General features: G+C 41.1%; 2 protein-coding genes across 5 annotated transcripts in view; one reads left to right on the top strand and one right to left on the bottom strand.

The window, feature by feature from the left end:
- Nucleotides 1-5,127, bottom strand: part of ALG14 (ALG14 UDP-N-acetylglucosaminyltransferase subunit) — a 122,333-nt gene extending 117,206 nt beyond the window's left edge. Inside the window, exons 1-2 of one of the 4 annotated variants that reach the window (XM_036122674.2) lie at nt 4,861-5,127; nt 194-345 (exon numbers count right to left, since the gene is read on the bottom strand). In XM_036122674.2, the coding sequence (XP_035978567.1) occupies nt 194-345; nt 4,861-4,996 (288 nt within the window). In that variant the 5' untranslated portion in view covers nt 4,997-5,127. The remainder of the gene's footprint in view (nt 1-193; nt 346-4,860) is intronic. The other 3 variants (XM_036122675.2, XM_036122679.2, XM_036122673.2) reach the window with 3 other exon arrangements.
- Nucleotides 5,128-12,158: 7,031 nt separating this feature from the next.
- TLCD4 (TLC domain containing 4) overlaps nt 12,159-26,346 on the top strand; it is a 97,289-nt gene continuing 83,101 nt past the window's right edge. Inside the window, exons 1-2 of the mRNA XM_078072728.1 lie at nt 12,159-12,283; nt 12,765-12,958. The gene's annotated coding sequence lies outside the window, so the exon portion shown is untranslated. The remainder of the gene's footprint in view (nt 12,284-12,764; nt 12,959-26,346) is intronic.

Genomic DNA, 26,346 nt, shown 5'->3' with positions numbered 1-26,346 from the left:
ACTAAACTACCACTTGAAGATGTAGTTTAAAGAAATTCTTATCTTTTGGTAGTAGAGGAAATATATTTCATCAGCAATAAACATTTGACTGCCTGTGTGGGCAGGGCACTGAGGTGCCACGAGATTGTTTCCAGAGATAATTCAACTCAATATTCAACTTTTAACTTTCTTAGAAATATAAATGATCACTTACCATGGTACTGGGGTCTCTATCAGCTCGATTTAGTTCAAAAGAATTTATTTTATGGGCACTCATTTCATCAGTATCAGCAATGATATAATGTCTAGGAGAGTAAGCATTGGACAGGTTCTCAAGCAGCCTCAGGATCTCAGTGGTGTGCCCACCTGGAAAAAATATTGGAAGGCCTAAGATTAAGAAACCCACAATGTGGTTACCAGAGGGGAGGTGGGTGAGGGGATGGGGGAAATAGGTGATGGGGATTAAGGAGTGCACTTGTTGTTATGAGCACCTGGTGTTGTATGGTACAGTGTTCAATCACTACATTGTACACCTGAAACTAATATTACACTGTGTTAACTAACTGGAATTTAAATAAAAACTTAAAAAAAAGAAACCCCCAATGGCCATATCTATTTGACTGTGTTATACTAATGTTACGTTTTATGTATTTCTCAATAGGTGAAAGGAACATTTGGAAACAATAATCTATGCCCTTGAATAAATACTACTTTTATATGGGGGAAGAGGATAATAACTTTATAAAACTAAAATTGGCACTAGCAGTAGGTGTTAAGGAAGGCACAAAGAAGTATAAGACACAACTCCTGTTATCAAGAAGCCTGGTGAAAAGGGGAAAGACACACAGACATTTAAAGAGTCATGCAAGACAGCATGAAAAACTTAAATGGGGGCAGAGGTGAGGCAAGCAAATGGTTATGAAAGACCAACCCTATAAGAGGAAGGGAGATCCCTGGTAAAGGCTGAGAGGACTTGAAAGGTAAAGCTAATGGACAGATAAGAATAGGGAGGCCACTGGCCAAGAGTGGGATTATTAGGACATGAGATGGCAAGAGCTGAGATGTGTGTTCAGGGAATGGTGGGAATACTGCGAAGGAGGGTGAAATCAGATCAGGAAAGTAGCCTGGAAAATGGAAAGACGGTCACTGGGTCACTGAAGGTTTCTGTGCTGAGAAGTAATGTCAATGAGGCATGAGCACTGACCCGCAGGACTTGGGGCTTCCTAAGGAAGACTACTGTTCAGCACTGTAACCCCAGCTCCTGAGAGAGGTCTCAGCACACTACAGGTTGTCAAATATTTACCAGCTTCACCAAAAAATTGTTCAATTTTTGAAACCGTACAATCTCCAAAATTTTAATACTTCTAATTTCAAAACTATGAATTTAAAAATCGACTGTGTACACTGAGGTTTCCTCCACGGGAAAAAAAAAAACCCAAAGAATATCAACCTCTCATGTTAACTATATAGCATTTAAAGCAAAGCAATCAAACTTCTGTGAGCCCTATCATACCCATTTCGTTTCACTTCATACTCTCTCAGCCTCAGCCAGGTTGATGTCCTTAACATTCTTTGTATTCATCTTATTTGTTACCTCCTCCTTGCCTCAGGTCACAGTGTCCCTCCTATCTACCAAACTCTCCCCCACCAACAACTGTTGTTAGAAAGCGCTTTCAGTAGTAATACAGTGAACATATAGAAGGATAATCAAACAAATTAAGCATGTGGTTTCTGCCAATGCACATATTTTCTTATAGTAGAAAAGGAAGGATTACTCTCTAGGTTCCAGAAGGAATTAGATATAGAAATAAAATTGGCATAGATTATGTGTGAGGAGGAATTAGAATCATACTTTATAACTTGTCACCCATCTTCTTGTCTGGGCATGTAATTTACACATCTGATTTATACTCATTTTGGTATTTTTGTTTTTAGCCTTGAGAAAATGTGGTTTGCAAAGTAGGTACTTGTTTTCACAGCTGGACCAATTAAGGATAAAAAGGATAATATCCACATTCCCACTGAAATTAAAACTTCATTATACCTGCTTTAACAGTCTTCTCTTTTTTTTTAAAGGAAACATTTACTGAATACATTCTTTAAAGATTTAACCTTGTCACGGAATAAAGTCATTAAAATGATGGGCTTTGTCTTCCATTTTACTCTTTTATTAAGATATATTCTTTGGGAACAAAATCTTCTCAGTTTTACTTTAAAATATATCTAGAATCCAATCTCTCCCCCCCCCCCACCACATCTCCTTTGCTATTACCCTGCTCCAAGCCACATCACCCTCACATCAATTATGACCACGATTTCCTGGTCTGCTCCCCCAGCTCCGCTTGTCTATTCAAGTGTCTACATCAGTCTATTCTCAACACAGCACCCAGTGTGATTCTGTTAGAGAGAGTTGATCAATTTACCTCTGCTCAAAACCCTCCACTGGCTTCCCTTTTCACATGCAATAAAAGGCATCTTATAATTTGACCCCTTACTTTGTTACCTCATAGACCTCTTCTGCTTCTACCTGGCTTAAGTCTATTCCAGCCACTCTGGCCTCCTTGCTGTTGTTGGGTATCTGTCATCTCCCCCGGGAGCTTTTCCTTACAATTCTGTCTAAAATGCAACCTCCTTCCCCTACCTCATAATATTTATCACCATATAATTTAATATGCAGTCTATTTATTTCTTTTGTTTTTGTCTCCCCTAACCCTTGCTCCACTAGAAGGTAAGCACGATGATGGCAGGGACTTCTGTTCATTTTGTTACTGCTGATCTTCAGTGCCTTGAAAACAGTAGGCACTCCTATAATTGAATGAATGGGTAGATGAGCATTTGGTATTAAATCTAAAATTTGCCTAAGGAAATCATATGATATTTCAAAGAAAAGTAGTAATTTTGATTGATGTTCTTTGAAAATATGTGGTTGATTAATCATATTTTATGGAATCTAAAGATTAGACATTTTTTGGTATTCACGGTAAACACTGAAAAATGCCTTCCCCTCCTCCAAAATCCTGGCCATGAACTATTAAACTATTTGTCTGATTACAAGTCTTTCTTTGACTTGGAAGATTCTTTGAGGTCCTTGACCTCTCCCTACCCTGAATGGTTTGAATGACAAAGGCACCACTTGCCAGACTAATTCTCAATCTTAATTTTGGTTCCCAGTCCACCAAATCTAATACTGTCAAGCGAATGGCTCTAACATCCATTCATCTATTTGTTCAAGACAGAAACCTGGACATCATTCCTGAGCCTTTCCTTCCTTCATCCCCCGCTTTCAAACCGCAAGTTCCTACTTGTTTCCCTGCCTCAGTCTTTGTCAAAACATTCTCTTGACAATGCTGGCTGAAGGATCTTTGTAAAAAGTTTATATTTAATTGGGTCACTCTCCACTCAAAAGCATTTTAAAAGATCCTTTGCTACCAGGACTAACAACAGTCACCATTTATTAAATGCTTATTATATGCCAAGCACTTTGCTAAACACTTTTAATATTACATTTAATCTCTCCTCTTCTCATCCCATATTTTTCAAGGTGGAAACAGAAAGTTCAGTGAGGTTAACTAATTTGCCCAAGATCACCAAGTCAGTAAGCGGCAAAGATGTGATTCAACTCCAGGATTATGTCAATCTAGGGCCTGTGGTCCTAACCCCTACATACTATAAAGCAGTGGAGTAGTGCCAATAGCTTTATAGAGCATGGTTTACAACGCCCTTTGGGATCTGCACTGGGCTTACCGCGCCACATGGAACTCAAAGCAACAGTGCCCTCCCACCTCTGGCCGTTCCAAGCGCTATCAACTTCTTTTCACACCTTCCCAGTCCTCAAAGCCTCTTTGGTTCTTTCCTGGTCATCTTTCAAGTCTCAGTTTAGACATCACTTGTTCCAAGAATTTTCCTGTCTCAAGTTCAGATAAAACGGTGCCCTTCCTGAAGACTGCCATAGCAGCCTATACTTCCCAGATTATAACAAGTACACATTTTGTTTTGTTTTTTGTTTTCTGTTAGTTTTTCTATAATCTCCTTTTCATTCACTGCTGTATCCTTGTACCTTTCACACTGCTTAACTACCTAGTCACCACTCTGTGGCAAGTAGTAGTAGTAGTCAGTTTTGTTATTTCCAGAGCTTAGCACAGTGCCTGGATTCCCCGAAGGCTCAACATATGTTAACTGAAAAAAGTAATGAGTTATACTTGAACATCAGTTTAGAACATTTGCTCATACCGTAAATATTATTCTAACTGGATACAATCTCCTAGCATTTCTAAGTGTACACAGTATATCTGTCTCTGTCAGAACTTATTGTGAGGGCCTGCAGAGCTGGTAGACTCTGTTAAATTGTATTACCTGATAGGGCAGCTTGTTGTTCATATGCTGACACAATATTCTGAAATGTGTATTGTTCTATGGTCAGTAGATAATTGTTTCTAACCTCATGGATTTGTATATTCATAAATGTGACAATTCACTTTGCCTCATTTATCATCTAGTATTCGTGATTCCTAAACTAAATACAAAATGCCTAGATTAAGGATGCAAAACAGCTATTTTTAATCAGGAAAATTGTAAGTTAGCATCATAAGGCTTCTGCGTCCTCTCTGCTCAATAATAATTTGTTAGAATAATACACGCTACGTGGAAGCTTAATTACAGACAAGCGTAAGTTACTCATTTGTCCTTAAAAGATGCTTGGGCCGCGTCAGCAAACCAGAATTTCGCCCCTGGGCTGACCGGTTCCGGTTAACACAAAGAAACTACAAATCTCAGCATGCAATGCTCCAAAAAGTACTAAGGAGACTAGAGGAGAGAGTCGCGGTGTACTCTGGGGTTTGTAGTGACCGACCCAGGCTCGACAGTCACCGCCTCAATACTTACCGGACCCAGCCACCACCAAGAGACTGAGAGACTGACGGGGCACCAGGACCTGAGAATGGAGCACTACCCACAGCCGCAGTGCCAGCAGCGCGGCCACCGCAGCTCCCGCCGCCGCTAGGATAAGGACGCTAGCCATGCAAAGAAACGACGCATGCGTACTATCCCCCCGCGCCGCCGCTCGGAAGCAGTCAAAGTTCAAGAAGTACGGGCTCTGCGGGGACGCAAACGGGGCGTGTCGAGCCTCTTGATGGGCGGGGCTTGTCCGCGCTAGGAGAAGTTCAGGGCGGGAGGCGGAAGTGCTGGCTCTGGGGACTTTGGTGGCTTCCCTACCGGATTCCATGCGGCTGCCTCCCAAGCATAAACTGAAATTCGGCAAGTTAAACGCAGGAGAAGTGTGATTTCCACCCGTGACGAGGTCAGGCCACCTGTGCACCCCAAAGGCTCCGGAGCTCCCAAGTTAGGAGGTGTTCCCGCGCCACTAACTTTGTGAATTCCACCTGAGGCCAATAGCATACATCGCCTTTTTTCTTCCTTCCTTCCTTCCTTCCTTCCTTTCTTTTTTCCTTTTCTTTCTCTTTCTTTTCTTTCCTTCCTTTTTAAATGCCAAGGGAAAAGTGTCTGTTGCAACATGAAGACAGTACTGTGCTTGCCAGTAAAAGTTACCTTAATACAAAAAAGTAAATTTAGGGCCCTCATCAGAATCTCTTTCCCGACACTCGTGTTTTTAACTTTTCTAGGCATTTTCACAGATCTGTGCGATCAGAGTGGCCGAGGGTGATCACCTCCAATTATGCCATGATCCTGAGAGGAGTGGAAGCTCAGTGACTCAAGGTAGCAGGATAGAGAAGGCAGCGTCCTACAATGAATATTCAGTTAATTGTACTACAAAGCCAACACATCCCCTAATCCCAGTTTTGCTTATATTCTGTTGCCTGTGTAATCCACATTGCAGCAATATAAAAATACTGAGATTACAGAAGTCCCCTCACCCCAAGTGTAATTTGCCATCAGTCCCGTACAGACTGTAGGTTAGACAGGGCAAGTATATAGATGAATAAATAGGTCCTGAAAGATGAAACAACTTGCTCACTTGAAATAGTGGCAGATCTAGATTTAGAAACCAGAAATCCTAACTCTGGCATAGGAGTATTACATTGTGTATTCTTTTGCTAAGTTCAGACTTACTTGATTCTCACACTTGCCTAGAGCCTAGAATGTGTCTTTTAAAATGCAGTCTCTCAGGAGAGGGCTGGGATCAGGTTATTTAACCAATGTGTCAGTTTCTATCAGCAGTCAAGTTTGGGAAGCATTTAGGGACTTGGTAGCATCATTTTCTGGTTAATGGATCTCATAGCGCTTCCCATATTCAGTCTTCCATTCGAATCGTCTTAACCCTACATCCTCACAATAAGGCCAAAAGGTGAATATTATTTCCCTCTTTAAGGACAAAGACACAGATTCTATAAAAGTAATATAGTTTGCCTAAGATTTCTTAGCTAGGAAGTGGTGGAGAAAGTTTATAGTTGTGGGCATAGAATTCAGTGCCTCAGATTTTGATGAAATCAGAATCCCCTGGGCTTATAAATACATAGTTCAAAGTCCAGGGGTAGGGCCTCTGGCACAGTATAAAAAACAACTTAAGTATATTACAAAGGATGTAGTTTTCTTTCATCTGCCCACTCTGCCATTTCCAGCAATGGCTTCAACCTAAAACTCTCCCCTTATACTTCAAAGAAGATGTTAGCGTCTCAGAAATTACATCCAGATGAGGAAATTTCCGGAGCCAAAAAAGGACATTATCTTGTCATTGGGTCTTTCTTTTTAAGGGTGAGGAAACTTTTTCCCCGAACCCCTCACAGACTTTCTTTCACACTCTCTGGCTATATTTATATCACTTACTTATTCATAAAAGGAATGAGACCTCAAAGCTGGCTGGGGCAGGGTGGAGCATGGCATACAGCTACCTGTTGTATCTGGTTATTTGGTGGAGGGTGGGTACTGACCACAAAGGTCTCTTGGAGAAGGAAGTTGGAGGAGGGTAGAGGAGAGATGATTGTTGGTTAGGCAAATAATAGTGTTTGGATTGCTGTGAAAATGTTGTGTCCCAGATGGCTTTGTAACCTGACACAGGGAATGCAGATGGCAAGCATATTAATAATTACTAGACTGCAGGTCTCGGAAGACACTCTTGCGTTCTCCTTTACCCCATCGCCTCACTTCAATAATTGCTTGTATCTGTAGGAAATATCCTCTTGATCACATTGGCATGCAGCTGAATGAATGGGGCTGATCAAGCATTTAGGGCTGCCAGTAAATGCAGTGAATCAAAGAGGGAGGAGGAGCAGACATTGTTTAGAATTATTGGTAGAGTTATTTTGAATTAAGGCTAGGGTCAAACCGTTCAGTGTTTCTGACAAGGAAGTTGAGTGCAGAGAGGAGCTAGGTGGCAGGCTGGGACAGGAACAAAGTTGGGAACTCCTAACAAAATGTCTACTGGTCTGTGACAGGCACAAAATGTGTAGGTAATCCGAGGTCAAGAAGCTGTACTGGATTAATCAGGAAAGGCAAGGCTGAGTGACAAGAAGCGGCAACTAAAATTTCTCTTGGGGATTAAATTGCACTGACAACACAGATTACAGATGCATGGAAGTAAATTATAGTGCTGTGAGAGCATGAAAAATGTATTAATAATTGACAAAATGAGTAATGATATTGAGCCATAGCCAGTTGTAAGTAATCTGTCTGGGAAGCGATTTTTATTATCTTCTTAAATCTATTTTCTAAGCTTTTATGGCAAATATCTATTATTCATGAATATTAAAAAAGTTAAAATTATTTTGCACTATTCAGTAGGATTGTGCTTGTTCATTTATTCAACATATTTAATGAGCACCTGCTATGTGCTAGATTTAGGTACAGGAGATCTCGTATGAATAGGACAATAGCCCAGACAAGAAACTTAGACTAGAAAGATGATAGTGGAGAGAGAAGAGGGTTTGGAAAGAAGATTTGAGATACATTTTATGGATAGAGTTGTTAAGACTCATTGATGGCTTAGATATTGGGCATCAAGATGGCTCCTAGAGTTTTGGCTTCAAAACTGGTTGGATGGTGTCATTTGCTAAGAATAGATGGACAGGAAGAGAAACAAGCTTTTGTGGGTAGACACAGGGGAGGAGAGGATGAAAATGAAGTGTTCTGTTTTGGATGTTAGTTTGACTAGCCTGTTAGACATCTAAGTGATTATGTCAAATAGGTAGTTTCGTGTACAAATCTGAAGCTTGGGTCAGAGCTAGAGTTATAAATTTAGAAGTCAGCGTATACATGGTACTGAAAGCCACGAGACTGGGTGAGATCACCTAGGGAGGAGTCTAGGTCAATCCTGTGCAATAGAACTTTCTGCAACAATGTGAAGGTTTTATGGCCATGTTGCTCACTATCTACATGTGTCTATTGAGCACTTGAAATGTGGCTAGTGCGATTAGGAACTAAATCTTAATTTTACTTCATTTAAATTATTTTAAATTTAAATAGACACACGTGGCTAGTGGCTACTCTATCGGACAGCTCAGGATTGAGAAGAATATGGGGTCATTAACATTTGGCGGTCTAGTAAGGGAGATTTAGCCAGCAAGGAAGATAGAGAAGGGCAAGCCAGGGAGATAGAAGGAAAATCAGGAAAGAGTGGTGGCCACAAAAACCAAGAGAGGAAAATGATTCAAGAATGGGAGTGTGGTCCGCTATGTCACATGCTGTTCATAGTTGGGAATCAGATGACTTGAAAACAAATTCATCACTGAGGAGTTAAGTGAGAGCAGCATTTCCATGGAATGGTGGTTGTAGAAGGCAGTTGGAAATGGGCAGAAGAGAGAATGGGAGATGAAGAAAAGCAGTGTCTATAGACAATTATTTCAAGTTTTTCTTTGAAGGGGAATGGAGAAATTAGATGAGAAATGAAGGAGAATTTGGAATTGAGGAAACTTATTTTTTAAGATGGGAGTTACTGGACATATTAATTTGAATTTTAAAATGATCCAGTGGAGGAAAATTGATACAGGAGAGAAAGGGAATGAGAGAGTAGGAACAAAGTTCTTCAAAAGATGAGGGTTGGAATGTACAACACAAGTGGAGGGGTTGGGCTTTGATAGGAGGAGGGACCCTTATCCCGTGGTGACAGGATATAAGGCAGGGATATAATGCAGGTGCTGGGAGGTTTACAGAATTGGTGGTGAATAGATGAGGGGAGGGTGTGGGGATATGGGGTACAGAGTGTGAGAGGCTTGAGGAGAAAGAAGTTAGGAAACAATCATCTTGAAAAGTAATTGGCATATTCACCAGGATCGGCGTAGGATTTCTGGGCAGTTTGGAATGCGCATTTGAAGCATGTGATAACAAATTTAGAGAGAAACCATTCAGCATAATTTTATGTCTTTTTCCCCACTGGAAAAGGCAGATAGTTGGCTTTAACCAAAGTTAGATTTTTGACAGGTGAATACATTAGCGAGGTAAGATTCTTAAGGGAGCAAGGTCCATGGAACTTTCTCTGGACATAGTGGGAAGTGAAGACAGGAGGGTAAAGGTAGGAGAGTGAAATAGTGGCAGAGTTTAAGGTCAGGGGATTGGAAGCCTAAAGAAGGTTGAAAAATTGCAATGAAAGAACTAGAGCCAGTGAACTGTAGAGATAAGAGGTGGTGGTCAGAGGGTGGGATGCTTGAAGTCAATATTGTGTTATTACTGATAGTAGTTTTTAGGGTGTCACTATAAGAATGGATGAAAAAGATACAGGGGCCACTACATGAATGCCAAAGTCACTAAGGGGTGGAGAGGAAGATGAGCTCAAGTTTTCAAAAAGTAAAAGTTTGGATACTCTGGTTTCTCTTCAGATCGCATAAATCTTTCGCCTTTTACAAAAAGTAAAAGTTTGGAAGATGATAGCAACCAAAAAGAACTTTGGGTATAAGCAGGATATCTTCCATTTGTCCCTCAAGATTCACTCTTCCCCACCCCACCCAGCCATGGGAGCTGAAACCTATGGATTCAATCAGTTTCCTTGCTATCTGGTTCTGGTTGGGTTTGGCCAATGGGGAGCCTCAGCAGATCTGATGTAGGGAGGCTGTGTCCCTGAATGGGGGGGAGGGGGAGGACTCTGCTCTTCAACATGGCTTCTATACCTCTCTGTCCTGGGCCCCAGAGCTCCCTTTCCTCATTCCTTCAGGCCAAGGGGGGGGTGAAAGTTCCACTGTTCCTAGCCCTCAGTGACTGCACTATCCCTTGTGCCTTCCTTCCCTCATTCACACCTCTGTAAATCATCCCTTTATTAAATCATCCTCAACTTAATATAAGTGTGCCATCTATATCTTGTTGGGGTGGTCCAACTGCATGACAGGAACTTCAAAGGAGCTAGAGTTTTTAAAAGAAGGAGAAATGGTTTGGAAGCAGTGATGTGGATCGAGAGTTTCCCCACCTTCTGTGGGTGTGTGAGAAACAAATGGCCTCCATTTGAGAGACATATTGAGGAGCAAGTCTTCAGCTTCTACAGGGAAGTGGAGAAGTCATTCAAAAAGAAGTTGAAGATATAAGGGAAGTTTGCAGGTGACAGATTAGGAGGTCCAAAGTATGCCGTGAAGGGTTTGAAGGGTGGTGAGGAATGGGAGTTGGGTCAGATTGGGGGAATTTAAAAGTAACCATGGAGATAAGAATCAGGATGATAATAGCTAATCTGGGAGGCTTCTGGGGCTTGGAGTAAATAGGGTTGAGCGCAGGCTCTCAATTCATTTCAGTTCAGTTCTATGAGTCCCTAATATGTGCAGCTCACTGGGCTAGGTACTGGGATGCAGTGGTAAGGCAGTAACAGTTAATACCCAAGCAGTGACTCAACAATGAGCCTGACTATGTGAATTGCATACCTCTTAACAGGGCCTCCTAGAGAAAAATCACCCAACCCATGCTTTCATGGGCTGCCTTGGAGTATGGGCCACTAGGGACCCTGGCATGTAGGCCCCTCCTCAGCAGAGGTCAACAATCTTCAGTCCTAATGAAGGTGGTAAAGTACAGATAAAGACTGAAGCTCTTCTGCCAGAGCCAAGAACACCACTTTGGTCAGCATTATGTGTGCCCGTGACAAGGTAAAGCTGGAAGGGAGTTCTTAGTCTGGGCCATAGACAGAGCTGTGGCCACCAGGACTGATGGTTGTATGTCTTACCATTAAAGATCTTCTGGAAGGTGTGGTAGGATAGGTGACAGAAATTGTCCCAGTACAATCCAAATCCATAGACAAGACTTTTTTTCCTTGTCAAATATACTAATGTATGTTTAAGTTGCAACCTTTTCCGGGATGAAGCCACTTGCTAGGATTCCTTGAATGCTAACCCTTGAAGGCTAAGGCCATTGTTAATATTTAATTGGCATTTCCTGTGCGCTTACTGTATGCCAGGCACTGAGAACGTGAATTAACTAATTCTCACAATAACTCTAATGAGGTAGGCATTATAATGATCCCATTTTACAAATGAAGATACTAAGGTACAGAGAGGTCATTTGCTCTGGGTCAGAAAGCCAGGAATTGGCAGTCAGGATTCCAAAAAGCTCATACTCTTCCCTTCCACAGTATCATTAAAAGAATTTATCATATATTTATATCAGCTGTTATGCTATATATTATTTTTTTAAAGATTTTGTTTATTTATTTGACACACAGAGAGAGAGAATGAGAGAGAGCACGTGCACAAGCAGGGAGAGTTGCAGAGGGAGAAGCAGGCTCCTGGCTGAGCAGGGAGCCCGATGTGGGACTTGATCCCAGGACCTTGGGATCATGACCTGAGCCGAAGGCAGACGCTAAACAACTGAGCCACCCAGGCACCCCTGTTATGCTATATATTAAGGAAAGAAAGATAGAAATCTACTTTACTATGACTGACTTTTCCTTTATAAAATTAGAGCTAAATAGGAGGCAAAGGATTTTTTAAAAAGTGACGTTTTCAGGGGCACTTGCCTGGCTCAGTCGGTAGAGCACATGACTCTTGATCTAGGGTGTTGTGAGTTCAAGCTCCGTGTTGGGTGTAAAGCCTACCAAAAAAAAAAAAAAAAGTGGGTTTTTCATATTCCAGTTAAGAATTGCTTTTCTGTTTTCTAGCTTTTTCTCCAAGTGCATTCCAAAAGGATACTAGATTAAATAGGCATGTCTGTTTGTCTGTCTCTCTGTATATAATAACTCTTGATTCATGCCTTGCTTAAGATAAATTTGCAGTGAAATTAACTAGATACATTAATTTTATTCTCTTTATGCTCATTTATCGCAGGTATATCTTTCCAGATATGTTTATAAATTCAGCTTCAGCCCTCTACACACACAAAATGCCTTATCAGTTCCAAATTTAGCAAGACAGTAAAATCTTATTTAAAAATACATTCCCAGACTATCACGGTAAGTATCACGCCACGTCATACTGTTCATTAATGACAACCACAACCATAATGGCTCCTTTAATTTTCAGTTACCATATTTTCAGTTTTAGACCTATAAATGAAGTCAGAAACAATTCTATTTCTGCACTAAACACTGCTTGTCTTTGAAGTCTTGCAAATTAATTTTCTTCTCGTCCCAACCCCCCCTCCCTGCAGAGCCTCTGCCTGGCACACCTATCAGGTCTGTCTTTTCCTCACTGTACATCTGCGCTTTCTACCCTGTCTTTCCCAAATCCTTTTTTGCTGCCACAGAACTCTTTGTCCTTGGTAGAAACACACAGATTATACCTTCTCTCTTCTCTGACTATACATTGTTCCTGTGAAATTCACATGTGTGATAAAACATGCAGACTACCATTCAGTAGGCATTCATAAACTTTCTCAACCACCTCTCACAGCCTCCTATGAACTTAAGTACTATTATTATCCCCATTTTGTAGGTGAGGAAGTTGAGGCTTTACCACGCTAACTCATCACTACTGCTGCTTTGATTGGACTTCCTGTGGATGTACTGTGGCCATCTAGTGGCCTCAGGAATATGGTGATGTTACCTAGGGAAGGTACTTACTGCAGAAACCATCATACCTTAAGAAGAGGATAAGAAGAATGAAATATACAGATGTGCTACTTAAAGGTTAGTGTTATTTTCTCCTGCAAGTGTTGTGTAAATAGTATATGACTACATTTCACCACAGCAGGTAAATAACTCTTGCTGTGCCCTCTAACCTGGTTTCTTTTTTTTTTTTTTTAAAGACTTTATTTATTTATTTGACAGAGAGAGACACAGCGAGAGAGGGGACACAAGCAGGGGGAGTGGGAAAGGGAGAAGCAGGCTTCCCGCCGAGCAGGGAGCCCGATGCGGGGCTCGATCCCAGGACCCTGGGATCATGACCTGAGCTGAAGGCAGATACTCAACAACTGAGCCACCCAGGCGTCCTAACCTGGTTTCTTATCAGCTTCTGCAAGCTTTATTTAATAGCCTGTTCATCTTTCATCAACATTAGGTGCCCTCTTTATTGTGAATCCCTTCTCAATTTGTTACAAACAGGCTTGTTAATTTACCAACAATAATTTTTGATAGAAATCTCAAATGACTTAGCTGTTTCCCAAACTTAAGCTTCTCTTCTCCACACCAGTACTCCAGTGGGATCTTTGCTGGTTATATTTGTTTTGGAGTAAGTTAAAAGACAATTTAAATGAACCTGAGAAAGTCTTATTACTTTGTAATACTTGATGAATATTTACCTAGGAAACTGTGGAATGCCTGCGTCTTAACTTAGAAATTTAAAAGAATCTCTAAATTTTCCTTTCTGAATAGGTGCTATACACTAAACAAAACCTCTTATGGTCAGTGTCCTCCATCAATTATGTCCCCTCTTTCCTGAGTCTCTAACCACTGACTTTCGCCGTGTCTTTATCCTTAGCCTATAATGCTCAAGTCTCCCCCATTAAAAAATAAAAGCAAAATCAATAAAACCCTCCATCAGTCTGGCTCAGCATAACTCCTTTAAACTACCAGCCCAACCACATGAAAATGGCACTCCAGTCTTCAACCACACCTTTATGCTTTTGCCAGAGTGTTTTTCCATTCCCAATCTATTTTTATGCAATTGGGCTGTTTCATGAAGCCTTCTGGTGAGCCCGGAGCAAAGTTCTATTTCAAGTGTTGAGAGGTGGTCATCTGAGCAGGTAGCCAGGCAGCCGATTCTTGGTGGACTCCTAACATATGGAGGTTCCTCTCAGCATGCAGAGGAAGCGTGGCCCTCTCAACACTACAGAATAGGTATTGACTGACACAGGCCTTGCCCTAGAATGACATTGTCTTATGCATAAAGGATACCTCTATAATATACCAACCCAAAGAGTGTCTGAGTGTTTAAGAGCTTGGTTGAATTTGTGCTGACCTGACTTGCTCCTACAAGAGGAAACAACAGAGCCTTCCTCTGATAAAACTTGCAAATAAATGGGATACATTAGGTTTGCTCTATCTTAGCCAATCTTCCCTGTCAACCACCACCATATAGCTCTGCAATAACTTTCTGAAAAGACCTAACAAACCACCCAAGAAAGGAACTTTCAGATGCCTTTTCCCCATTTTGTTGCATTTCTTCTTAGTCTCTCAGTCTAGTGGCCCCTCTCATCCTTCAGAAATATTCAACCACTTCCCACCAAAGGATGTTTTATCCCTTAGTTTCTTTTCCCATATCTCAGTGCCAGACTTCATCTGAATGAGCATTCTTTTTTTTTTATTTCCCTCAGTCATTTGGGACTCCAGAGGATAATGGGCTTAAGTCTCATGACTAAGGGTGAAGGTAAATCTCCCAATAGTTGTTTCTTCCCACCACAGTGATCTCTATGCTATCTAAAATATAAGCACACATTACAACACAATTATTTTCCTCAGAGACAATCCAATCCAATCCTTTCTCCATGAAATATCCTTTTCTTAAAAGAATTTTGGCCTTATAGTATCAGAACAGAGATTGCTACTTTCTCTGCCACTTTAAAGAAACAGCACCAACTTTAATTAGAATTTGTCAACTCTGGGTCTCTTTTTATGGGGGTTTGGGATAGCAGGGAGTCATATTTTCAGTTTAATCTGCCAAACAAAAGTGCCCAAAGTTTGTTTTACTATTGCTGATTCATATCCCTTTTGTCCATTCATATTTACTGATGTATTGCCCCCCCTCCATTGATATTCTAAAGGAGGGGGTTTGCCCAAACTCCAGCTGTGCTGAGGTGTTTTGTGTCCTTCATTTCCACACCCAGCTTGGATCCTTGATTCTCCAGTGAGCAAGCTGTCTATCTCGCGTAGAAGTGACAGTTTCTGACTATGAGACTGGAGGTAGGTGGAGGCGCTGTCTCTGGAGGCCCCAAGACCCCATGACTATAGAATGCAACCACCATATCCAAGAGTAGTTCTGAACTTTGGGAGAACTTGACCAGCCTAACATGCAGAGCGCTCTGCTATTCCAGCTGTTCAAGTTACACATTATATGTATGCTGGGCAGCTCAAACTGTGGGCCACCCTAGTCTCCAGAACCCGCTATGGTCCCTGGGGGCTGGTTCTCATCTTAGTCTACTTGCAAGTGCAGCTTGTCATGACTAGTTACCACCTTATCTTTTTTTTCCTAAAAATTCAGTGTTCTTAAAAGAGACTAGTCCGTGTTTGCTGTCTCATTTTCCTTTGTTAATTTTCTTTTTTTTTTTTAAGATTTTTTTTTTTTTATTTGAGAGAGAGAGAATGAGAGAGAGAGCACATGAGAGGGGGGAGGGTGAGAGGGAGAAGCAGACTCCCCGCCGAGCAGGGAGCCCGATGCGGGACTCGATCCAGGGACTCCAGGATCATGACCTGAGCCGAAGGCAGTCGCCTAACCAACTGAGCCACCCAGGCGCCCTCCTTTGTTCATTTTCACTCCTTAATTTGCTGTATTCTAGCTTCTGCCATAGTTATGCACCAGTAACCTCTAGATTTTCAAGTCCAAAGAGCATTTCCTTTTCTGGCCTCTCTCGTCTTCTTTCAGGCAATTGAAATTTTTTTTCTTCCATTGATGTTCATTACTCCATTTTCTTCTGATTCTCCTCACATCACTATTTTTCTATCTTTAAGTTTTTCTCTTTCTACCTCCTTTAAGATAATAAAAAAAAAAACTTTAAAAATATATTTAGAAAATGCTAGAAATAATAAAATGGAAACTTAGGTAGCCACCAGCTGGATTTTCCCTTTCATGTATTCTTTTTTCATACTGCCATTCTTGTTCCCTCTAAGAAACAAAATCCTTATTTACCCCATTTTGGTCTTTGTATCTCTGAGGGTTCTTAACCTTGGGAATCTTTTCTTCTTACTTCTCGTGGCAGATGAATGGCTGCCAGCATAACATCCATTCTCCTCCCTCTGGTGCATGTTTGCTCAGCCCGAGACTCCTTGTCCTCCTTTACAGCTAGCTATGATTTTGTGGGGACATTCTTGCTGATGGACTATAACTAGAAGTGGTGAGTACAACTTTGGCCTTACGTTTGTAAAAGAAGACAGCTTGCCTTGCACCGCTTGTCATCTCCTTCATGGACGTGTCTATGACCATCTGTAACCATGGAGATGAGGAAGACATCCCGGGGTGGGGGGACAACAAGATAGAAGGAATCTGGGTCCTGAATGACCTCATAGAACAGAGTGTCCTGTCAGTCTAGGCCCAACTATTATGTGAGACGGAAAGACACTTTTGTCTTCTTTATTTTCATTTTTCACTTCTTTACTTTCATTTCCACTGCTTTCTGGGGTCTCTATTACAGCAAGTTAAGCCTTTACTCTAATACAAAAATTGATACCTGGAGATGGGGGACTTCTAACAAAGTCTTAAAACATATAGCATTACCTAGGTGGTCAGACCCTTGGCAGCGAGGAAACAGCTCTTGCAGGCTGGAAAACTGGTGATTCTTGTAATGCCATTGCAAGATGTTCTGTAAAAATCTCACTACTCAATTTGGAAGACTGACCATGTTTCTTGTATCACTGAATTTTAGAGGAAGCATTTGGAAAGAACCAGAATAAGAATGTAATTGTTGCTCCTTGGCTAGTTTAGGAAGGTTTTTCAAGAAAGAAATGAGCTCACATAAGAAATGATGGGTTTGCAAGGAAAGATGGAAGAAAATACAGTGTATAGAAAATTGGGGCCTCACAGTGTTGGAAAATCCAATTGTTTCTATGGTCCAAACAGGAGAAGACTGTTTTTCAGATACGAAAAACGCCCACCTATTAAGATTCCTCAGCCAAAAAGATCTAGCCTTGCAGCAAAGGTCAGATTAGTGGTGTTACCCTCACTTAGTTTTTAAAGTTTTACCTCAAAGTAGCCGACATTAAAACAATGAGAAGAGGAAGGAGTAAAGCATAAAAACTAGAGAATAAGAAGGTTTAAAAGCTCGGTCCAGAAAAGAACTTTGGGTATAGTTTCGGTCGCATGTAACAGACTGGAGATGAATAGCATAGATGCCTGCAAAGATTTTGAGGAAATTTTATTGCTAAAGAAACCGGAAATCTGACCTGCAAAAGCAAATCATTGTGTCCTCAAGCCATTTCCAGGAAAGCATACACTCCAATTTTCACTTAAATTTTGAACCTGGAGAATAATGGACAAGGAAGAACCTCCTAGAGTGGTAAACCCAGGGGCACTATGGGTATAAGCAAACACATCCAGATGGGATTTTAATCAGGGAATTTCTTCCATGGCCAGGGCAGGAATTTCTTTCTGGAAAGAAAACTATGAAGGGCTACTGGTCATTGCATGTTTCCCATTCTGTCCTTTTGGAAATGGAAGTTTTTATTGTGGTTAATTGTATTCCTGCTCCACCATTGCATATTGGGTTCAGTGTGGGTATCAAGTAATTTCTTTTTAGTTTATAATTATTGGACTATGTGTAGCCACATCTAGACATAATAGAGAAGAACTGTGGGCCACCCTAGTCTCCAAAGTACTTTCCCCAGAGATACTGGACTTTGAACTGGCTACAGAAACTGGATCGGCCCTCTCCCTTAGAGAGAGAGGTTGAGATACATGGGAAGAAGAGAGCACTCAAACAGTTGGGTAGTCTGAAGGATTGAGTGAACCTCTTTGTTTATCTTTGCCTTAATACATGCAGTCTTCCTGGAGGTTCTGATTTATTTATTCAGAAACCTATCACCTGCCTGTTGTCAGCTGTCAAATTTGTATGTCCAACCAGGATTCTCTTTTATGTTCTAGACCTATATTATGCAAATACAGTTAACCCTTGAACAATATGTACGGGTCCACTTATATGCAGATTTTTTTACAGTATAGTACTGTAAATATATTTTCTCTCCCTCACAATTTTCTTAACATTTTCTTTTCTCTAGCTTACTTTATTAGAAGAATACAGTATATAATACATATAACGTACAAAATACGTGTTAATCGACTGTTTATGTTATTGGTAAAGCTTCCAGTCAACAATAGGCTATTAATAGTTCAGTTTTTGGGGAATCAAAGTTTATATGCAGATTTTTGACTGCATGGCTCCCTAATCCCCATGCTGTTCAAGGGTCAGCTGTATTGGATACCTTTGCATGGATTGACCATAGGAGAAATCTTAATCATAACATGTCCGAGACTGAAGTTATTTTTGCTTAAACATGTACCTAATCTGTGAGAGATTGCAATTCATAGTCACAAACTCGGCCCATCCTCACCATACATGCCCTCTTGCACTGTGACTTTTCTGTTCTTCCCCTCAAGGAGTGGACTCTGGATTTCCACCTCCTAGTATCTGGGTTTGCTTTGTGATTTGCTTTGATCAGTAAAATGCAGCAGAAGTGATGATGTGGGAATTGTGAGCCCAGAGCTGAAGAAGCCTTGCAGGCTTTGCTGTCACTGTCTTGGAAAGCTCCTGTCATCATGTGAAGAAACATGGGCTAGCCTCTTTGAGGATGAGAGGCTATGTGGATAAAGATGCCCAGCTGGCATCCACATCAACCACCAGCATGACTTGGAATGTACAAGTCCCAGTAGCCTCCCTTTCCCATAATTATTCAGAATCTCAGAAGATTCTTAAGGAGACAGGAATGCAGAACAATAAACTCAGCACAAGTTGCATGCCCATGAAGCTGGCCTTGACCCTTGAGAAACCATCTTGGACCATCAGGCTCCTGCCAAGCTGCCACAGCTGACTGTCACCAGATGAGTGAGCCCAGGCAAAACCAGCAGAATTTCTCAGCCAAGTCCAGCCCAAATTGTTGACCCACAGAATTGTCAGCTAATAAATGATTACTGTTTTAAGCCATGAAGTTTGGTGACAGTTTGTTTTAGGCAGCAATGACTGAGACATCCTTAGTTAATGATCTCCTATCCGGGATGATTAAAACCCGAATCATTCAACCTCACCCATATTTTCATGTCATCCTATGAGGCCTGAGGAGCTCTCTTTTACCTACCTGTGTATTCTCTTCTTGCCTAGGAATGCGGGTTGTGGAGTCAGAGTGTCTAGGTGTAAATCCTAGGTTCTCCCATTACTAATTATGTGACCTTGGACACATTATTTTACCTCTTTGTGCCTCTGCTTCCGTCTCCATAAAACAGAGCTAACCTTATCTTTCATATTAGGGTCTGTGCAGGTTAAATGAGGTCATACATAAACAGGGCCGAGCACAGTGACTGTGCTCCAGAAGTATCAGTGATTCTGACGGACTTGAATTCAGCCACACTGTCCGTGAGGTTCAGGATGAAACATGCAGGAGCGCCATAGAAGACTTCAGGGCTTGGGCAGGAACAGCACTCACAGGGGGAAGCAGATGTGGTCCCAGAGGAACTGTAAAGTAGTATGAGCTCAGAAACTCGAGCTTGGCAGTCAGACTTTCCTCCCTTCTGTCCCAGCTCTGCCATTTTCTTTCACAAGTTACTTACTCCTTTTAAGTCTTCCTTTTGTCAACTGTAGAGTAGAAATAATAAAAGGAAATCTCTGAGAACATCATTGCGAGGCTAGCCTGAGGATTGAGTGATTAAGTCCTGTAGGCCTGGCTTATAGAGGAAGCCCCATGAGCCTGACATATAGAATATGCCCCCTACATGATATCTGAAATGTGAGGATTGGTTAGAAAGGCAAGCCAGTATCTCTCTGCAAGGATAATTACCAGGTATAAGGTACACCATATACAAGACTGGAAACAGGATGTGAGGTAAGAGATCAGGTGCCAAGGAGAGGGTGAACAGATTAAGTTTGGAAACCAAGGTAGAAATGAAACCCTACAGGGCTTTGGTTCCAGCATCAGAAAGTGTGGATGATGTAATGTGTATTTCCTAACCCTCTCTGCAAGCTACAAGAGCAAAGCAGAAAATGCTTTAGGAGCAGATTTTGGATTAAAAGAAACAGTTCAAACAAATCTCAGCTTATGTGCCACCAATTAGCCTTTGAGGGCCCCCTTCATTTTTAGGTTGGTTCTTGTCTTTTCTTTCCTGATCAGTCAAGAATCCAGTTATTTATTGAGTACCTTGGAATACAATGATGAATGGCAGATCAGTTTCCTCACAGAGCTTCAAACTAACAGGAGATTCAGACAATTAAACCAGCCACTCAACACTTTGTGAGAATTTAGGGATCAGGGAAATCTTCCTGGAGGAAGTTAGACTTAATGTGAAACTTGAAATTTAGATGAGTAGGGATCAACTAATCAGTGGAGTGGGGAAGAGAGGAAGATTACAGGCCAAAGAACAGCATAGGCAGATGCATGGAAGGAAGAGAGAACCAGGAACCTGGGGAATTTAAAGCAGTTCAGTAGTGCTGAAAATTGAAGCCAGAAATGGCTAGAGAGGAGATAATGGTATGAAATTTAAATTTACCTTGTTAAGGAATTTGGACTTTATCCTGAGGTTAATGGGAAGACAAGTGTTTATACAGAGGAGTGACATTTTGAAAGAGTACTCTAAAATGTGGAGAACAGAAGGGGCAGGATAGAAAGTCCCCTACCTGATTTTGTAAAAAAGTTTTATTGGAACACAACCAAACCCATTCATTTTTACTGTCTATAGCTGCTTCCAGGCCTTCAGTGCAGAGTAGAGTAACTGCCTATCTGGCCCTTTAAGAAAATGTCTGCTGGGGCTCCTGGGTGGCTCAGTCAAGTGTCCGCCTCTTGATTTTGGCTCATGTCATGATCTTGGGGTCCTGGGATTGAGCCCCGAGTTGGGCTCTGCTGAGCGTGGAACCTGCTGGACATTCTCTCTCTCTTCCTCCCCGCCCTGCTTGTTCTATTTAAATAAATAAATTAAGTTAAAAAAAAAATGCTGATCTCAAGGAGACTGTTGCAGTAACTGGGTAAGACAGTGGTGGCCACCTTTGAGGAAGGCAGTAGGTATGTTGGAAAGGCAGACCTATGGAGTTGGTACCAAATCATCAATGACACTGAAGAAATCATGACCAGCTGAGATAATCTGTTTTGCTTTTTACCTAGTTAAGATTGGTTCAAGCCCCTATTACACAACTTTTAAATAAAGTACAGTACCTGCTGGTATGTTCTGCCAATTTCCCAGATATCTGTGATTTTAGCATTACCTTGGGCCTTGCTCCTACTGATGGGTTCAGTTATGGCTGTGTCGTTGTTCTGGGTGTGCTGTCTCATTCTGCTCCTTTTGTCTTCTAGCCGTGGCACTTGGATCCATGATTTCTTCACTTACCCATCCCCGCCCAACCTTCTCACATTGTCTATGTGTTTGTGGGGAGGTGTGGGGGCTTGGGGATTATGGAAGGCTTACTAAAGATTTGGAAGACACGAGGGGAGTCAAAGAAATGCAAGTAAGATAGAGCATTATACATTTTAAAAGGTATTTTAGGTATACAGTGAAGTTCCTCTGTCTTTTTTCTCTTTCTCTTCTCTTCTCTAGCCATTTCTTCCATACCCCCAGCTGAATTTCTGAAGTAGAACATTTTGTCTGTTATGATCCTGTCTCTTGCTAACCTCATTCCTCAATCATACCGTCTACTCACAAGGACTCCTCAAGGTGTTTTCCTCTGAAAAGAATTCTAGCACCAGCTGTTGAGAAAATTGGTTTAACTTCCCTATAGGAGCGAGGTGTCTTCGAACCAGGGTACTGAGAATAGGTTTGGATCAAACAGGTGTAGTCTGACGTGTCCAGCTGGAGTAGCCAGGAAAGGAAGTAGTCCAAGGTCGGGGAGGAGGGCAGGTAACCAGGTAGGGAAACCAAGATCATTTCTACAAGAGTAGTGTAAATAACAGACGTTAAGGGAGGGTGAGGCTGTAAATAAGAGAGGAGGCCAGGCATCATCCAAAATAACTATATTGTAGACGGATGACTCCTTGTGAAAAGAGATTGTGTCTTAACTATTTTTAGATACGTACCACTTACTACAGTGTTAGACACCCACGGTAGGGACACAAGAAACGTTTGATAAACTGAACCCTTAACCTCACGCCATTCCTGAAATCTGATTCTTTTTGTGCTCCTGGGACTTTGCTGTCTATATCAGTCTACTATGTCTGAACGGATCAATCTACTATGTCTGAACAAATCAAACAACCTAGGTAAAAGAGTATGTATTTAACATGTTCTTCCTTCAAAAAGGCCTAAACTAGGTCTCATTATATTTGCATCACAACAAAAGTAGAAATAAACAACTGTTAATACTACCACCATCATTTATTGAATGCCTATTAGATCTGGAGTACATTAGCAGGTGCTTACCTACCTTCTTTCATTTAAGCCTCGTGGTGACGCTATTATTATATTCATTTTACAGATGAGGAGACTCTGGCTCAAAGAGGTTCTCTTTCCTGAGGTTATGATAAGTGGCAGGTTGTTGGAGTTCAAAAATCTTGATCTCAATAATACTAGTCTTTGCTGTCTCATAACTGTTTGCCTTGCCTCCAGTTTCTAAACCTTTGATCTCATTCCTTCGCTTAAAATCTGTCATAGTTTCTGCATAACTTCCTGAGCAGGGTCTGCAAAAGTTAGTATGCTATAATTTCTTTCTCACAGTCCCTGCCTACTTTAGCGGCTTTACTATTTTATTTTATTTTATTTTATTTTATTTTATTTATTTATTTATTTGAGAGAGAATGAGTGAGAGAGCACAAGCAGGGGGAGCAGCAGAGGGAGAGGGAGAAGCAGACTCCTCACTGAGCAGGGAGCCCGATGTGGGGCTCGATCTCAGGACCCTGAGATCATGAGCTGAGCTGAAGGCAGCCACTTAACTGACTGAACCACCCAGGCACCCCCAGGGGCTTTATCTTTGTTTCCATAAATGCATATTGAGTTCCAAACATCTCTGGTTCCTGGAGCCATGCTAAGCTCCTCCATACTTCCAGGGTTTTGTATGTTCTCCCTCTTTCTGGAGTATTTTCCTTCCCATCTGCCTGTCCTTTAAAACCAGGGACCCAATTTCTAATCAGTTTCTCTAGGAGATCTCATCATCTCTCTAGGTTTGATTCTTCATTAGTAAATTGAGGTGATATTTCCTACACTTTGGAACGAGGTTATCTGGCAATAATCATGGCTTTGCCACTCACTGACTATATCATCTTAGGGAAGTTACTTGGTTTCTCTAAGCCTCAGGATTTTTTTCTTCATAAAATAAGATAATGATGGTTATTTAAAACAGCACCTGACACATAGTAAGTACTCAATTAGAGTGAGCTATTATTGTATGGCTCTTATGTGAGTTAAATAAGGTTAACATATGTAATGATCTAGCACAATATTTGTTAGCACACTGTGCTTAGCGATTTCCTACTCATCCTTCAAGATTCAGCTTACATTCCCCTTGATAATGCTTTTCTGTAAGCATTCTGTACCTTCCACACATGGTTAGCCATGTTGTCAATTGTGCTCACATACTTTTATTTTCACTTATTGTATCCCATGTAATTATTGACCTAGGTTCTCATCTCCTTGGCTGGCCTGGACTCCTTGATGACAGAGACTATTTTATTATCCACCCAAACCTAGCACGAATAGGTATTTTATGCACATTGGTTGATTGATTGAATGAATACATTTATTAGGAAACAAGAAAGGGTCCCAAAAAGCTTCTAGCTAGTGGTAACACTACCACTGGTACTAGTACTACTATGTCATGTTTATCGAGTATCATGTAGTCAACATTGTCCTGAGGGCTTGGTGCTCCTTAACTCACTTAATTCTCACAAGAGCAGTATTAGGTAAGTATTATCCGCCTTAAGATTTTTTTTTAAATTATGAAATCTTATTTTAAGAAAAAGTAACTGAGGCTCAGGGAAGTTAAGTAACATACTCAAAGTCACACAGCTAGCAAGAGGTATAGAAAAAAATCTTACGTCTCAGTGGAAAACTCTGCATTGCCTAAAGGACATCTTCTAGGTCATCTGACTCTTTTCATTGTCTTTGAGCTATTGCACATCCTTCTGGATTATCTTATGGTAGCCTTTCATCATGTCTGAACCATTTTACAACCCTGTATGAATGCGTTTCTTTCAGATTCTCTTCTGAACAGGTTACGACATCTGCCTGGTTACCTCATTGAATGAGTTAAGTGAAATCTTTAACTTTTTTTTTCTTTTCTATCTGTATCAGAGTCATGGTTTTATTAGCTTTTTCTGAGAATTATCTTTTAACAGAGACATAACTGGAATGCAACTTCCAGTCTGACTGACGTCAAGGCCCATTTCTGCAGTTTCAAGGTCTCCGGCTTCATTGCGCACTCTCCTGGGGCACTTGCTTTCAGGTTGCAGGGTTCTTAGTGCTCCCTTCCGAAACTCTGATTCGGGAGGGTTTTTGTTTTGTTTTTGTTTTTTAACAAGACTCCAGTTATTCTGTTTCAGGTGGTTTGAAAACACTGCTTTGAACAACTTTTTTGGTAGAAGAAATAAAATACTTGTACAAAGCAAATCGTAAACTAAGTTTTAAAGAAGGAGAGAAGAGGAAGAAAGAAATTCTGTCTGGAGGAATCTGTAAGTTTTATGAAGAAAGTGGGTCTTAAAACTAGGAATACTTTTGACAGGGAAAGAGGGGAAGAAAAGACATTCTATGTGTTGGAAGCAGCATGGGCAAAAGCGAGGAGTCAGGAAAATGCACAGCATGTTTGGGGAATGGCTAGTGGCTGGATTTAGCTAGACTGAGCAAAGAATGTGAGAGGGAGAATATGAACCATGAGACTGGAAAGATAGGTTTGAGCTAGAATGGAAGACTTCCATGCCATTCATTTATTTGATAGGCAATAAAGAATAATAGAAAGCTTTGACCAAAAGTGAAAGAATAAGAAAATAATCAATGGCAAGTTAGGAGAATCCCGAAGAAGCATGAGATTGGAGAGACAGAGGCAATCTCTGAATGCCAAGGAAAGGAAAGATGTGAGATCACAAGGATTTGAAGTCTCTTCCCTAACTAATGAATATTTATTGAGGCTCTGTTGTGTGTGAAACATGTGGTACTAAGCACTGGGAGAACATGGGAAGAGAAGTTATTATCCTGGTATACGAAGGCTCAAAGAGGAAAGATGCCAGAGAGACATCAGAGATTGTCTGGGAAGGTATATAGGCCTAAACTTGGGGAGTGAAAGAGGAAGGGTAGAGGAGGTAAATATATGGAAGATCTTTAGCAAGTAGAATTGATAGAATTTGGTGTCTACATGGTTACAGAGGACTAAGCAAGTGGGGAGAATCTAGGAAAATGGAGGTTTCTTGGGCTTGGTGATTAGAGGCATGATGACTGAGAAAAGTGAGAAAAAAGAGTATGGGGAGGAAGGGCGATGATGAGTTCTATTTTATTGCATTTGATGAACCTGGAACACAAGGTAGGATATTGGTAATAAAAATCTGGAGCTCAAGAAAGAGAGTGTTAGACAGATATTGTGTAAGTTGAGTTGATAGTAGATGCATGTCAGTGTTTGGGAGAATAGAGAGGACAGAGATAAGGCAAAGCTGAGATAGGGTCCAAATTGGAGGAGGTCATTGCAAGGAGCAGGTGGAAGTGAACTGAGCAAAGTTAATTGCAGACCTTAGAGCTCAGAACTAAAGCAGAAAAGCCCATGTATTATTGGGTGCGAGCAATCATCAAAACTTAGAGATGAGAGGTCAAGGGCTAGGAGTATACAAGAGCTTATTGAAAAATGAGAGCAAAGGAAGGGGATCAAGTTGAAGAATGTGTTTCCCAGGACTTATTTTAGGGATAGTGCTGCATTTGTTTGGAAGAGCTACTTTAGGCAAGCAGTGAAACTCCAAGGAGTTTAAGCAACAGAAGATACTCCTTCAATTCCCATGTAGGGAAGAAGAGAGAGAACACAGAGCTGGTGGGCCAGTCTACTCCCCAGGAACTCCTTAATTTTAGGTAAAGTTGGGGAGGAGGAAATCATGAACTTCTTGGAGATAATTTTCTATGGAAACTAGTGGAAGGGCTGAGTTCTGGGTTCAGAATGATGAAGTGATGACAGGATGTCAGTGAGTTAACGCTTTGTATTTTTATATTGATTTCCAAATTCAAAGAATGATTAGTTTTCTTGTTATAATGGTCATTACACACTGAAGAAGGG

This window comes from Halichoerus grypus, chromosome 5 (assembly GCF_964656455.1).
Source record: "Halichoerus grypus chromosome 5, mHalGry1.hap1.1, whole genome shotgun sequence".
In the NCBI taxonomy this organism is placed as follows: domain Eukaryota; kingdom Metazoa; phylum Chordata; class Mammalia; order Carnivora; family Phocidae; genus Halichoerus; species Halichoerus grypus.
This window is presented reverse-complemented; position numbering and strand designations above follow the sequence as displayed.